At 59.8% G+C, this 15356-nt stretch overlaps 2 protein-coding genes and 2 long non-coding RNA genes across 4 annotated transcripts; 2 read left to right on the top strand and 2 right to left on the bottom strand.

Annotated features, from left to right (window-relative positions):
- Nucleotides 1–2882: 2882 nt before the first annotated feature.
- Nucleotides 2883–4958, bottom strand: CTRL (chymotrypsin like; the record flags this gene model as incomplete). The annotated part of the gene is made up of 7 exons (XM_082489266.1): nt 2883–3084; nt 3265–3398; nt 3764–3944; nt 4062–4143; nt 4392–4471; nt 4662–4765; nt 4907–4958. 7 exons carry the CDS (start codon nt 4956–4958, stop codon nt 2923–2925), a joined length of 795 nt encoding a protein of 264 aa, XP_082345392.1. The 3' UTR covers nt 2883–2922.
- On the top strand, nt 4830–6047 carry LOC309676660. The gene is made up of 3 exons (XR_014269610.1): nt 4830–4935; nt 5357–5477; nt 5957–6047. It is a non-coding gene; the product is annotated as an uncharacterized lncRNA (long non-coding RNA).
- A 926-nt stretch (nt 6048–6973) lies between these two features.
- Nucleotides 6974–15084, bottom strand: EXOC3L1 (exocyst complex component 3 like 1). Its single transcript, XM_082489265.1, has 13 exons — nt 14915–15084; nt 13897–14057; nt 12453–12672; nt 11476–12136; nt 11184–11301; nt 10859–10984; nt 10651–10751; nt 10121–10231; nt 9884–10013; nt 8697–8819; nt 8226–8381; nt 7675–7799; nt 6974–7170 (listed from the first exon to the last, which is right to left on the bottom strand). Exons 1-13 carry the CDS (start codon nt 14955–14957, stop codon nt 6984–6986), a joined length of 2262 nt encoding a protein of 753 aa, XP_082345391.1. The 5' UTR covers nt 14958–15084; the 3' UTR covers nt 6974–6983.
- LOC309676661 lies at nt 10710–11258 on the top strand. Its single transcript, XR_014269611.1, has 3 exons — nt 10710–10775; nt 10955–11025; nt 11231–11258. It is a non-coding gene; the product is annotated as an uncharacterized lncRNA (long non-coding RNA).
- Nucleotides 15085–15356: the final 272 nt, after the last annotated feature.

Below are 15356 nucleotides of genomic sequence, written 5' to 3'. Positions count from 1 at the left end.
TCAGCTGTGTCTTACTGAGCAATAAATTTGCCCCTCCCCCCAAAAAAATGTGAAGCAGCAGGGATGTGCGGTGGCAACGGCATCGTGGCGCTCGGTACCTTTCACCCTGTGGTGGAGGGAGCTCCGCCTGCCCGATGACGGTTTTTCTTTCTCCCGCTGTCCTCCGCTGCGTGGTAATACTGTCGATCCCTCGTGGGACGGGTGAGCTGCTCGCTGCTCTTGCAAATATCGTTGCGCTGTGTTTGTCTGCTGACCGCGGAGGAGATCCGCCGCCCCGACGAGGTGCGTTAGAAAGAAGCAGCTCCTGCGAGCACGCCCAGATGCCGTGAGTTTTCCTGTTGCCTTTCACTACGGAAAGACACCTCCCGGGAAGCTCTCAGGACTGGAGGTCTTCCGGCACTTGCTGTTATTTTTGGTTGCCAGATTTCCGGTGCTGGGCTGGAACGGTTTGGAAGTTACTCTGGTCGTGTCCCGTTAGTCTCCTAACGGGACCGTTCGGAGAAGCATCTGTGACTTGCCTTTTGAGTCCTGCCTTTACGGTTGTAGGATGAGGTCTGAACCCTTGTAATTAGTCCGTAACGTTACGATTAGAGTGTACAGAATTATTTATTTTGTGTACTCAGTCTGCTAAACATGTAAATGTATTCTGTGTACCCCCATCGCTCTGCTGTCGTTAATTCCAGCTCGCGGACGGCGCGCAGGCTCTGCCGAAAGGCGCTGCTTTCCGGGCTGTGGGTGATGGTCAGTAAACGCCTGGAAAGCCGGGAGCTGCTCACCCCTCTAATTCCTTCTTGGAGCACAGCAAGAAGGTACCGAAGTGCCCCTAAAAGAGTTTGCTGGTTTCTTTTAACGCAGCTGCCAGGCCAGGAGCTGCCGGAGGGAGACCTTGTGCGGGGCTGGGATGTCTGCGGGATGCTCGGGGTGAGTTGGGCACTCGGCTTCTTGCTGGAGGGCAGGGTTTGGAGGCTGAACAGGCACTTGGGGACACTTTGTTTGCTTTCCTTTGGCTGCAAGGCGGCAAACGGGGCCGGAGAAATACCCTGGTTTGCCGGCAGCAACTCCTCGCCTCTCTGGTTTCAATCTGAGCAGCTACTACGGGTGAACAGGAAAACCCGTAACACCAAGTGAAGAATGCACAACCCTTTTGAACCACGTCCTCCTGGAAGGGAGGGGATTTTACAGGGGCAAGGGACCCCATCCCAGCAGCAGCAGAGGTGATGGTGAGCTGAACACACAGAGCAAATGACCCAGTTGATCAATTCCTGTTTGAAGCTCCACGTGGCCACCGGTTTCTTCTGCCGTTATGGCCCATCCCCACATATCTGACGTTCAACTGTCTTCAAGGTCATTTAGGAGCTAGCTAAAGCCGAAAAAGAATACGCTGTTTTCGTGTGATGGGTCTTATTTCAGGTACCATGGAGTGAAAGCACACTCTAAATGTCACGGCAGACCGGTGGGACTGGTATATACTTTGTGCAGCTGCTCCCACCGGCCTTAGGGGAGATTTGCAAGGAGCTCAGCCCCCGTGCCCTTCTCTCCTGCGTCCCCGGTGAGTTTTTCCAAGGCAAAGGAGTCCGAGCCAGCAGCTTCATGGGTTTCTCTGCAAGCCCCCGTTCCCCCACTTCAGTTTGCTCCCAGCAGAGCAGACCACTAAATGAAGCTCAATTGTATCCAACCAAACTAAAACTTGTCATCACTGCGCTGTATCTGAGCGGCTTTGGGGTTTTTTAAACTCAAACATATGGGCCAAACTTATATGTCTTTACCCTCCGCTCGTGGTCTATGATCCTTTCTGTGGGGGTGTCTCTGTGTGGCATCGCGCTTTCTCTGCCACTGCGTGACGCGAGAGTGATCGTAACATTTTGGGGGCTGGGGTTCACACAGCAAAGGTTTTATGTTGCATTCACTTCCCTGGTGAAGAAAAATAAACACCCCACCCCACGCCTCGTGTTTGGACGGCCTGATCCTGCTCCTCTCCACGCTGTCCTCGTGACCCGCTCTGTTTGGAGCTGCCAGGAACCAGGTTTTAGTTCATTGACTGCGTGTGAACACAGGACTTACGTGTTTTGCACCTGCTGTTGGCTGGAGAACCTGTTTGGGTGAAAACGCTGCTTTCTGCTGAAAACCTGTCGCCTGACCTTGATTTTTTTTTTTTCTCGGCTTCAAATTTTCCTTTGGGATGCCCTTCAGTTTCCTGCTCTGTTACCTGGCAAACCTGCGCGTGTGAAGCAACGTGCTGGTTTCCAGCTGCCCCCTCCCACCTTCCCGGAGAGCTGGAGCTGCCGGTGGCATTTCTCCCTTCCAGCCCTGCGGTCCCAGACTGCCGCACAAGTTACAGCTTTAAACTGCAGACAGGGATCTTTTAAGATCCCGTGGACCCACCAGCACCCCTTCTCCGTGGCTTGCTCATGCTGAGCCTGGTGAGCTCCACAATCCCTTCCCTGGAGGAACTGATGCTGGTTGAGACCCGCTGGTGCTGGAGAACTCTCCCCTGGGTTGGTGGCAAAGTCGTTAACAGGTAACGTTCGCCCACCCTCACCGCTGCGGTGGTCTCTGGGCTGGTGCCAGGGTGTAGATCTGTGTGTTTGAAGACCCCCTGAGCAGCCCTGCTCCCCCTCTGCCTGCGCATGGTGTCCTGCCTTCTGCACCGCCCCAGCCGGGCACTGCCGAGCTCCAGCTCTGGGAGGTGCCGGGGTTCAGGAAAGGAGGAGCACGGGGTGCCCCGGGTGTCCCCCCTGCGCCTTCCACCCCCGGTTGGCATCGCGAGAAGGAAAGGAGCCAGAGGCAGCACTCGGCACAAGCGAACGCTGACACTTTATTCCGCGGTGGGGTGCCTTGCTTCCAGCTCAGCCCCTCGCCGGCGCTGCCGAGCTCACCGTGCCGGCAGCAGCGCCCAGTGAAGGGATCCCTCCGGCACCGCCTCTAGCCCTGAGATATAACGTAGTTGATCCAGTTTCGGAACTGGCTTACGCGGGTGTAGATGGCAGGCGTGCGGACGTTGCAGTTGCTGTTCCCCCAGGAGACGATGCCAATCAAGGTCCAGGTGTTCCCGTTCTGATATACCAGAGGTCCACCAGAGTCACCCTGCGGAGAAGACACCTTAGTGGTCCCGGCACGTGCTCCAAACTGGTCCCTGCTACTGGATCCCCTGGACGTGGCCAGGTGCTACAGCTTAAATCTCCAGCTCTGCAGAGGCGAGGTTCCCAGTGTCCTCCTCCTCCTCCTCCACCCTCCCTGGGGTGCAGCAGGACCTCAGCTCCTTACCTGGCAGGAGGAGGCGCCGACCCCGCCGGCACAGAGCATGGAGCTGGTGATCCGGTTGCCCCAGTACTGCATGCACTGGCTCGGGGAGATCAAGGGCAGGACTACCTGCTGCAGGCGCGCCGCCATGGCTTGGGCTAGGGGAAAAGAAGCACCATTAAATGGCCCTGGTACCAGCAGGTCTCCCAGGGCTTTTGGGAGCCCACGGGCACCTTGGGCAAGCTCCCACTGGTGCTCCCAAACACACGGGTGATGCCATGCAAAGCCGTGCTGATGTAGCCCGTCTTCCCTGGGCAGGATTGTCTCGTGCTGGCAGCCCTGAGCAAGGGTGAGCTTGTGCCCGTGCTTGCACCAACACATGCTTGTGCGTGCTGACACAGTCACTCAACTGCACACGTGCAAACGAGTTGTCACCTCCTCCCTGGGCCCACTCAGACCTTGCAGAGCCCCCAGGAAGGATGGTGGCCACCCGCAGCCCTCCCCGAAGCTGCGGCGTACGTACAGTTGGTGTTGACGCGTCCCCAGCCGGTGGTGACGCACTGGAGGTTGGCGGGCAGAGCCAAGTTGGCAGGAGCCAGGCAGATGGGGGACACGCGGGCTCCCAGCCGGGCGGGCGAGGAGAGCCTCAGCAGGGTGATGTCGTTGTTGAGGGTGTAGGGGTCCCAGTTGGGGTTCGTGATGGCCTGCCAAAAAACCAAAAAAAACCCATACTGCAATGCTTCATCCCCATCCTCGGGGAGCAGCCATGGCGCAGAGCTGCAGCCCCGTCCCAGCACCGCCACCACCTCAGCCCGACTCACCCTGGCCACGGTCTTCACTTGAACGGACTCTGTGCTGGAGGTGAGGTCATATTCCCCGAGGACGACGACGTGGGAGTAGGGGCTGCGAGAGGTAAGGGACTCAGGGGGATGCGTGGCAGCCAGCACCCGGGGTGGGAGCCACCATGGGGCACCGCGTGCCCAAGGGAGGACAGCCGGGGAGGGAGCCCCGGGCGGCTCAGTCCCTCGGGCGGCTCAGTCCCTCGGGTGCTGGCTTTTGGGGCTGTCCCAAGTGCTGTTTGGCGGTGCCCAGTGCACCCCGAGCCCCTGCTGGGTGGCACGGCCGCGGGCTGGCCGGGCATCGCTCCTCACTTGAATTGGCAGTGGGCAGCCGTGACGACCCATTCCTCGTTGATCAAGGAGCCGCCGCAGAAGTGGGTTCCCGAGCGGGTCTGGGGAGCAAAGAAGAAGGAAGAGCCGGGGCTGGGCAGGCTGACCTGTCCCCCAAAGCTGGGGACAGGCAGAGGGTGTCACTGGTCCCCTCGGGGCCTGCCCACCTCCCAACCCTGGCGCCCCGTGCTGTGCCACCGTGGTGTTTAGGGCACTGACTGTCCCTGCCCGGGGAGTGGGACGGTGCCATACCTGCAGGGACACCTGCCAGGGCCATGAGCCGGGCACCGCGGTCTGCCCGTTGATGATCTTCTCGTTGTAGTGCACCAAGGGGCTGATGGCGGGCTCCCCGCAGCCTGCGGGAGAGGCAGAGGAGAGATGACTCCAAAAGCTTAGAGCTGCCTGCGCTGGCACGGGTGGCTCTGTGTCACCATCCCCAGAGTGCCCCGGTCCTGCTGCACCCCGAGGACCTCCCTGCACCCGTGGGCAGCGCTTACCTGAGACGGTGCTGGCAAGGGCCAGGCAGGCAAGTGCCCACAGAAACGCCATCCTGGCAGGACAGGGCCGTGCCCCGGGGCCACAAGCTTTATAGCAGCCAGGAGCCATCTGGCTCGTAGCCAGGCAGGGCAAGGTCCCCCTGCTGCCTTCTGTCAGCTGTGGGCAGCGGTGACAGGTCAAACCTGGCACCTACCTTGCCCTCCCCCCCCAACAAGCGAGGACGTGGGAATGTGCTGCCGAAAGGCACCCTGGGGCACTTGGGCTATCGCTGTAACGAGTTGTGTCAGTTCTTGCTGCAGCCTCTGGCGTGGCAGAAGCAGAGACCACCATAGGGCTACGATGTGGGACACAGGGGCCTGCTTGTGGGCACACAGGTGGGGCTGGATGTGCTGGGACGGGCACCGGTGCCTGGGGTGCAGGAGGTCACTCTGTCCCCGGGCCTGTTTCAGATCCGTTGGCAGCGGGGCTGTTCTCCTGTATGGCCATGAAGCCCTGACCTGGGACAGTGCCGGACCCAGCTGGACGTTCCCAGGGCCCAGGGTCACACCTTAAACCTCAACCCTGCCGCAGGTGAGCATATCCCAGAGCCAGCTGGGGCAGGTGGGGAGGGCAGACCCCTTCCCAGGCAGGTGGGAGCTGTGGCCAACGTGGTGAGCACTCTGTGAGCCCCAGGGAGGAGGACAGTAGCCACCAAGCCAAGCCTGACCCCTCCACCTGAGCATCCCCCCACCACCACAGCTGCCTGACCCCTTCACCCCAGGGCTGCGTGCTGGGGAATAGTGTAGTGTCCCCCACCAAAGTCCCCCATCACCATCCTGGACATGGCGGGGGGGGGAACGTAGTGTCTCCACCAACCCCCATGTCCTTAGGTGATACTCCTGGAGTGGCACTGGGTGCAGGCAGCCATCCCTAGGGGTGATTCTGAGCACAGGGAAGGATCCCCACCCCACCTCACCACCCACATGCCCTCAATCCTGCCCTGACCCGGTGGAGAGCAGAGCCTGGACGCTGGTGCATGATTGCAGAGCTCAGGCCTTTATTTCTGGCAGTGGTGCCGCACGAGGACAGGGGGATCAGACTTGCCACAAGGCAGGAAGTGCGGCAGAGCGTGGAGGTCTCCCAGGGGTCTGCAGGGGCTGGGCACAAGGATGCAGGCACAGAGACAGGCTTCGCTCCTGATCTTCACATGGAGATGACCAAGGGCTGGACAGCAGCAGAGGATGGAGGCAGACCTAGCGCCCACAGTGCTGCTGCCCATCCTGGAGGAAGGTGGGCCAGGAGGATGCTCGACGCACCAGACACAACTCAGTTCATGCTCTCCAAGAGGCCAGAGAGTCTCGGACTCCAGTCCTGCCAGCCTTGGATGTTGGCAAGAGAGCCGGGGCCAGGAGTTGGGCACGGCAGCGGAAACGCAGAGCTGTTCCTTCATGTCGGCAGGGACAGTGTTAACGGCACTACCCGGGGTGATGAGACCCCCTTGTGCCCTTCTCCTCTGTGGCTGTAAGCCATGATGAGCTGGCTGAGCTGCCCTCCACCATCCATGCTGGTAGAGCAGCAACACCAGCCCTCTGGGTGAGCCATACCAGAGGAAGAACTTCCATGGCTAAAACCCTCCTGCAAGCCTGGGTGTAGCAGGGCTCCAGTCTGCCTTGGTTCTGGGGTGATACCAGACTCCATGGCCAGGACATGCTGGCTCAGAAGGCTGTCTGGATACTCAGGGAAACCCAAATATCTCTGCAGCCCCATGGAGACGTGGACTCACCCCAGCTGCAGACTCCTGTCTTTTGCTCTGCTGCTCCTCTTTCTCCTGCAGGCAGTAGACTAGACCTGAGCAGACCTCAGCCAGCAGAATAGCTACGGGTTGATTTTTCTTCTGCGGCTGGTGCTTGCAAGGGACAGTCGGCTCAGCGAGGCAGGCCTAGAGGAGGACGGCACGTATCCAGACTGTCCCCAGCACAGGGCAAGGTGTTGTGCATGGGGGATGTCATGTCTCATCTCCATTCTCCCCACACGCAGCCTCAGAGACATCCTGCGTGGTCCGTGGGGGCAGCGGGGAGCAGGCTGTGGGGCGCAACGTCAGGCACACTTGCCCTTGCGAAGGCAGAAGGGCAGCTCCGGCGCGGGGACCAGTATGGTGCTGAAGATGGGCCGATAGTTCTCGGGAAGGACCTGGGGGTGCTGCGCCATCATTTCCAGCACCATGTGCCGCACCTCCTTGGAGACGTCACCCCGCAGATCCAGCAAGGTGGAGACGTGCTCATCGCTGGGCAAAGAGCAAGAGGTGAGTCGGGGCACTGCTGGCACTGACCACAGTGCTCCTGTCCCACCAACCTCCATTGATCCAGCAAAGCTGAGCTGAGGGGAGGGGAGGGGAGAGCTGGTACTTTGCACCAGCCAAACTTTAAAATTTGCTTGAAAATAACCCCACAAACCTTGTGAATTTGGTTTTGATATTTCACAAGTTTCAGCTGGTTCTGACCTTTCCAATTTGGCGTTTTGTGATTTCTCACACATAGTTTGGCCACCAAATACAGACGGGTGAATACCACAGCAGAACTGCATTTTCCTTTACATCTTTACCCTCGGGACTTTGCAAAAAAAACTCAAATCTGGAGTGTGGGATAAGGAAACCTCAGGGAGGAGGGGGAAAGAGCCCGGGTTCTGCCTGCTCTGCAGCGTAACCTCGCGGAGCCCAGCCCAAGCCTGGCTCCCCTGGGCAGACTCACGCCTACCCTGTCTCGCAGGAGAGCAGAGCTGGGCTTCTCACCTGACATCGGGGTACTTGGTGATGAAGCCCAACACCTCCAGGCTGAGTAGTGCCGGGTCTTTGAGGCTGATCAGCTCCCGCAGGGCAAACACGGCCTCCAGGCTGTGCTGGCTCCCATCCAGACCCTGGGAGGGACAGTGGCCACGTGTGAGACTGGGAGGAGGCCACCATGGTGACTGGTGAGCTGCAACCCGGTCCTCAGTGCCCACGTGGGGACCTGGCCCCTCACGGCTGGTGTCTCCCCACTCAGCGTGTCCCACCCATTGGGGCTGGCTCACCCCAAGGCAAGATGAGGCTGTGCAGCCTCACCTGCCTGTGCTGGGTGGTCCCACGAGTCCCCAATCCCACCAGTTCTGCCCATCTTGGCCTCACAACTGCCCAAGTGTAGCAGCCACGTCTTGGGCTGATGTACCCACCCCAGTTGCCGTGGGCTGGAGGGGAGCAGGAGGGTGACGGAAGTGAGCTATGAGCTCCTGGCACCGACCTCGCTGTTCGATGTTCCCCTCCCGTGGCCCAGCCCCAGCTCCCTGCCACGCACGGGCACCTCTCACCAGGCCACAGAAGAGCTCCCGGAGCTGCGTGGCGTCCTGCAGCAGGCGGTCGCAGAGCTGGCCCCGCTCCTCCTCGCTCTTGCACACCATCTTCTTCTGCATGAGTGCCCGCAGGTACTGACTCGCCACCAGGAGCTCGCTCTCCGTCAGCAGGAGCTGGGCAGGGGAGAGCTGTTAGCGCTGGGCATCACCTGGGTGTCAAACCCCAATTGCCCAGGGAAAGGGGCTGGATGCAACACCAAGCCATGGGGACAACACACTGGGAAGCCTTCTGGCTGGAGGGACAGAGAAAGGAGCTGAATTTGGGGCTGAACATCTCAGCGTGGCGGTGCCCTCGGGGCTGCTCCAGAGGATACGGGCTCTCTGGCAAACCCAACAGCGACTGCATCTCCTGCATCCTGCATGCAACTGCCCAACCTCCTTGCCCTACAGACAAGCAGCTATTTGAAGCACACCCCGCAGGAACCGTACCGTGAATATGGGTTTCCTGACACGGGAGAAGTCCTTTGCATACTTGTCAATCACTTCGCACATGCTGCTGACGAGCTGGGACCCGGAGAGCCACTTGCGAGATGGCAGCTGCAGGCAGAGGGGCTGAAAGAAGCAGAGGAGCAGTGTACGGTGCCCTGCATCGCATCGCTCTCGCCGCAGCTGCCAGCTGCGGGGTGGCACAACATCCCACCGCTGCCGCCTGCCTGCTGCCTGGCAGCACGGCTACTTTGCCTTGAAAAAACTGCAAGCCCCCGCTGCCAGCTAAATGTCAACATAAAAACCAGAGGAGTGGTTTAGATTAGGAAATTATGGAACTACACTGGGGCTGCCCCTCCCCAACACCCTGAGATCCACATTTTGGGGCTTTATCTGGGTCACAATGCCGCATCGTGGGCAGCAAGCTGCTCCTCATACACATGCTTTTGGCCTGTCCTGCTGTGATTTTATTTTTAATTTCCACTCCACTTCCCTTGTGTAGACATAACATGTTTTTGGCCGAGGGCTTTGACCTCCTCCTCCCCTGCTGTCCTTGCCTGTCTTCCTGCCTGCAGGCAGACATTCCCTCCATGTCTCCACCATGGCGGTGGCAGTCTCCAAGCTGCCCGCGAGCTTTTCATCCTTTAGCTGCTCTTTTGTTTTCGTGGCATTCAAGCACTAAAGAGCAATGCTGTTAATTATTCCAGATTTTTGGTCCAGACTCCAGGAAAGCTAAATTTGACTACGCTGGCAGGAAATGACTCGGGCAGTCGCACATGGGCTTGTATCCTTTACGCGGACACTGCCTCTCTCTTGTTGGTTTTCTGCCATGAAACAGCCATAAAAAGGAGCGTGAGGCAGCCCAGGGCGGGGGGTGGGGGTGGTGGTGGTGGGGGGGTTGTGGCTCCTGGTCTTTGTCGGTTAGTGGTTTGGGGGCCACAAGCCATCTGCCCCAGCGATACAGGGCAGCGCTGGCTGGTGACAGACATCGCCTGAGCTGCAGGCGGTTTATCAAGGTCTGGGAGCCAGGCCGGCAGAGACGGCTGCAGGATGATAGCAGGCCACGGGGTACATGGCGGGGATCCTGGGCAGGAATAAACCTGTGCCTGGGGGTGTAGCAGTAGTGCTGATCTTGCTGGGGCTGGGTTCGTTGCAGCCCTGCCAGCCTCAGGGGCTGCGGACAAACATACCTGCAGGTCCAGGAGCAGCTCCTCCAGCAGCAGCTGGCAGGCTTTCTTCTGTGTCCTGTCCAGAGCAGCCCGGAGGGATGCGGGGACTTCTCTTCGGGTAGCGTCGGGGTGCAGGGAGGAGACAGAGGAGCTGGGAGAGAGGGAAGGGAGGGGACAGATAGCCTGGGAAGCACGGGGGGGGACGGGGAGTGAGTAGTGGAGTTGCTAAAAGACCTACAAGGTGCTGGCGTGTGTTACCTGAGAGCCAGGTTGTTGTTGAGCATGGCCAGCAGGTAGGAGACATAGTACTTGGGCACGGTACGATCCTTCTGGTGCTCCTTCCCGCATTGCACTAGGGCTTCCCGCAGACTGCAACACAGCGAGTCAACCATGAAGGGCGGGCAAAGCCCTGGATGTCTCACCACAAGGACCTGGAATGCTCTTGAGTGCACGTGGATCTCCCACAACCCTCCCAGCTCACTTGGCTCTTTCCAGCTCCTGCCACCAGGTTAGAGAGTGAGAGGTTGTTGGGTAGGGTGGGACAGTGGGACCTGTTCTGGACCCCTCAGGAGAGCAGGGCTTGGTGCTACTGGAGAGGTGCTTGGAGCAGCAAGCCCTGGGAGCTGATGGCCCCATGGGCTGAGACAATAGCCCCATGAGTAGACAGCCTTCTGGGACCTGGATGAGCATTGGGTGCCTCATGGCAGAGATCACCATCAGCCTATGGTGCTTGGCCATGGGACGCATGGTCTTTGAAGATGGGCAGGGGTGCAAGGGGCTTCACTGACCGGCCCAGAAACACCTCGAGCTCCTCCAAGGCCATGTTGTAGACCTTCTGTTGCAGAGAATCCGTGATCAAGGAGGCTACCTGGATGTTCTCATTCAGCATCTGCACAGGGAAAGGAGAGGGGAGGTGAGTCAGCAGGAGGCTGGAGGCCACAGCCCCCTCTTTGGGGGCTCTCAGCATGGCCGTACCCCATGGTGCTGGGGACCCACCTGCATGACAATGACAGGCAGGGCTGACTGGAAGAAGCCCTGATGGTCTGTCTCAGGTTCCTCTTCCCTGAACCACTCCTTGAACTCCACCTCCAGGGTCCTCTGCATCCACTCGAGCACGCTAGCCTGTGGGACGGACACCCACCATGGTTAGCCCAAGAAATCAGGTACCAGCGCCCTTGAGACCCAACACATAGCACAGCAGCGAGTCTTGGGCCTCATCCCACAGGCTCAAGGTCTTCTGCTGCTGTCAGAGCAGAGAGTGGCTCAGTGGTGGTTGCTGGGCCCCCATACCCATTGCACGTGGGCCGGCCCCCTCACTCACCTTGACTTTCACCACGTATTTCCTCTCTGTCTGATCCACGAGCTCAGGGGACATCAAGGGGCCCAGTGCAGAAACGTCCACTTCTGGGAGAAGGTCAGGGTGACCCATCATGTCTGGACTGGAGAGCAGAGGTGGGACAGGGCTGAGAAAACCTGTGTTTTCCAGCAGTTCCTACCTCCCCTCTGCCCTCCCGGTGCTCATCCCCAGGCAGCTGGAGCCACTCTGCCAAGCCATCTCTGTGCTGGTGGACAACCTGGCTCTCCATAACCTCCCCTACTTGGTTGGTGCTGACCTGTGGTACACACGAAGCGCCCACTCAAGGAGGAGAAAGAGTGCCTGTTTGTCCAGATCCTCTCGAAGGATGTCCTGGATGTGGCTGGTGAGAGCCTGGTGGTACGTGGCAGTGCAGACGCTGAGGATGTTGTAGTGAGCTGGGACACACTGGACCATGAGGTCCTTCACCACACGCAGCTCAGACACGATGTCCTTCTGCAGCGCTGCCAGGTGCCTGGCCAGCCCTGGCCCCTCAGCGTCCGTGCGGGTGGCATGAAAGTGGGCTCCTGTGATTGTCTCCCGGAGAACCTGGTAAAACTTCTGCTTCCAGCCCTTTGGGCGGCCAGGGGGCAGGTAGGTAGCCTCCAAGAGCAAAGTATCATCTATTTTCTCCTCCCGCTCAATGATCCTTACAGCGGTGACGAAGAGAACTGGGTCCTCACGCACCAGCTGCAGGCTGCTGCCCACGATGTCCCACAGCTGCTTGGCCAGGCTCTCGTTGAGCTCCTGCAGGCCACCAAAGTAGGACAGCACAGTTGTCTGGGCACTGGAGAGCCCGCGGAGGTGCAGCTGGGAGAGGATGTCATCCCGGAGGTGCTCCATCATCATGAGCTCTGCGTGGGCTTCCAGGAGGTGCTGCCCATGGAGCAGCTGCAGGGTATGGGAAAAAACCTCGTGGACTGCGGGAGAGGGAGGAGAGATGCCAGGACTGAGTGAGGGGGGAGAAGCGGAGTGGCACCAGGGTCATGGAGGCAGGTTAGCAGGGAGATGGTGAGGGGAAGGGTCTGAGATCCGGGGCTCTGGGAACACCATGCTGGATCAGGCCCTGGGGAGACAGTGGCATCTCCATCCACAGAGACTTTCCAAACCCAACTGACAAAGCTGGAGCAACCTGCTCTGGCTTTGCCGCCAGCCCTGTGCAGAGCCCGGTGTTGGACCAGAGTTCTCCCCAGGGCCATCCAGCCCAGATCCCCAAGGACCGGGCCAATGCCTTACCCGAGAAGAGCTGGGGCAGCACCTGGACCACTGAGGCCAGCTGCACGTGCTCCGCCATCAGCGCCCGCATCTGCTGGAGGCCCTGGAAGCGGTCTGCACTGTCGAACAGGGCCCAGCGCGCAGAGTCCAGGTCCTGACACACGTTCTGCACCTCCTGGGCTGCCGACCGCAGCTGCTCCAGCCCTGTACTTACCCCCTCCAGGTAGGACTGGACAGTTGACTGGGGAGAAGAAGAGGATGGAGGGGCAGTGGAGAAGCTCTCAAAGGTTGGAGGACTCATGCACCATTTGTCCCAGCCTTGCCAGGTCTCTCTTGCATGTGCTCCCAGCCCCACAAGGTCACATCTGCCTCTGCCATCATATCTCCCAGACCTTCTGTGATGACCCCATCCCATCAGACCCAAGCACACCCAGCTTCAAGAAACCCACTTCAGCAGCAGGAATGGCTCATTTCACCCGGCTCTGGGTAAACTGAGTCACAGTGACAACTTATGGGGGGAGGGAGGCAATGGCTGCTGTGCAGGAGGTGGGAAGAGGGCATCGCTTTGGGGTGGCCAGTAACCAGATGACTCCTTTCAGTTTTAAAATATTACTTTGGTTCTGCAAAATATTTGCAGGCCACAAGTGTGCCTCCCAAGGCACATTAATGGCATGAAGCTCAGTGGCCATAGGAACACTCCTCCAAAACGGATTTCCATCTTTTCCAGCCCTGTAGTGGTACCAGCACATCTCCATGCCTTGTCCGCCCATTTAACTCCTGGCTCCTGGTGCCAAGAAGCACTTTTACCCCACGTCACCAGAAGCAAGGTGTTTTGTCTGAGGCCACGTGGCTTAAACCAAGTTGCTTCCTGGACAATTCACCCACATTCAGGGTAGGAGAAACCATCTCCAAAATAATCAGGAGAAGGTCGGGACGCCCAGATTGATCGGGTCCTGAGGTGAATCGTTCCTGGGGTTATGCAAAAAGAGTGGCCCTGAGCAGGGAGGTGTGCACAGGGACTGGAGACAGCCCTTACTGATGTGTGTAGAGATGGAGGTCCTCCTGTAGGATCTGGAGGCAGGGGCAGGTGGGAATTCTTTGCCTCCTCCCAGCCATGGGGAAGGGGAGCTTTGGCGCTGGGATGGGATGGTGACAGGGAACGCTGACTCTTGCACGTGGGATGTGCTCAACACCCTTGGTGGTTTGTTTTGAAGGATGGTCGGAGACACGGGTGACTCATTTTAACACTTCAGAATACCCAGGGGGAGGGCAGGGGGTCGTGGTGGGGTTTACTAGATCTTTTCCCCCAAACAATTGCATTTCTCCCATCAAGCGCCAGCCAAAGGACAAGATTTTGCCAGAAGTGGGCACAAAGATGATTTAATGGAGAAGAGGGGACCTTGGCTGGGATCCCTGCTTGGGGAGTCTGTGGGTGTCCGTGGCGTGGGCTGTGGCAAACACCCACCTTCAGCCGGGACTGGATGGAGTTGTTCCTCTGCGTCTCTCGGCTCCGGTACTGCCCGAGCCCCTCCAGTTTCTCAGGGCGGTAAAACACCCCTGAAGCCCATTTCAGAGCGGCTCCTCTTGCCAACTTCTCAGCCTTCTCTGCTTCTGGCCACTCCTCATCTGGGGACAAAGCCAGGGGGTTACGAAGCCTCTCCTGGCAGGGCAGGAAGGGCTCCTGAGGCCAGAGGCAGGAAGCTGGCCACCAGTGGATGTCCAAGCACACCCAGATGTGGGAAGGTGGACAACATGGCAGCAAGCGGGTCCTTCTGCAAGGGGCCCCCCAGATGCCACCCCACTGGGGTCGTCACAGCAGCTGTGGCAAAGGATGCCCCAAGGAGCTGTCACCCAGCCTGCCAGCTCGGGCCGGCCACCAGGCCGAGCACACATCCCCATCGTTCCCCCCAAACACAATGCTGGGTTGTCTGAGGAGGGTCTGATGGCACTTGGGAAGCACCCGGCAGGGCTGAGGCTTTGGCAGTGAGTCAGCAGGAGGGATGGAGAGATGGCAGCTCTGGCACAAAGGAGAGCCAGGCTGAGATGAGGACAGGGGGCTCCTGCTCTCCTAAAGGCACCCGTGCAGCTGGGGGGGACCACGGTGTCCCCTTTGTCACAGGATGTGAAGCTGTGCCAGAGGTCCCCTGGCCAGAGCGGAGGGCTGAGAACCAGCAAGGTTATCACATGCCAGCCCCCATCCCCTGGCTTCATTGTTTCCCCCTGCTCCATCCCCAGCAACTTCCCAGCTTGGGGCTCTCTGCTGCCCCAGGGGGATGTCACCCAGTGCCAAGCTGGGCTGCTGCTCTGCTGGGAAGCCTGCCTGCACGGCAGGGGACCGAGGGGCTTCGGAGGTGACCAGCATGGGGAAAAGATCCGGGGGTGGGAAGGCAGAGGGCGGGGGGAGCCCCCAAAGCGGTAGCATCCCTCCCCTGCCCAGCACCGCCGGCTCCCCGGGGTGGAGGGAACCGCATCGTCCCCGTTACCTCTGGGGCTGAGGGCGCGCTCTTCCTCCGCAGACATGCCCATGGTCTCCAGGCTGTGCGAGCGGCGGGAGCCGGGGCAGGGCTGGGCGGAGGAAGCCGGCAGCCGTTTCCTCAGCCGGCTTCCTCAGGGCCTCATTGTGTTTCCCGCAGCCGCGCTCGGGGCGGCAGGAACCGGGGGGGGGGGGGAGGGGGGCGAGGGGAGGGGGGACACCGGGGAAGACAAGCCGCGGGGGGGAAAGGGGGGCAGCAAGCACGGAGGCACCAGGTGTTTGAAAGCCACGAGTGTGGCGGACAGCACCGCCCCGCTCCTTCCACCCCGCCGGTGCGAGACCTCAGGGGGGCAACGATGGGGTCAAACATGGCAGCTCTGCTTTAGTACCACAGGGCGGCGGGGGGGGCACAACCCGGTTTTACCCCGGGCCCCCCCCGCCCCAACGCGGGC

Source organism: Vanellus vanellus (assembly GCF_965231255.1).
Source record: "Vanellus vanellus genome assembly, chromosome: 12".
In the NCBI taxonomy this organism is placed as follows: domain Eukaryota; kingdom Metazoa; phylum Chordata; class Aves; order Charadriiformes; family Charadriidae; genus Vanellus; species Vanellus vanellus.
The sequence above is the reverse complement of the archived record's forward strand: the minus strand, read 5'-3'. Positions and strand labels throughout refer to the sequence as shown.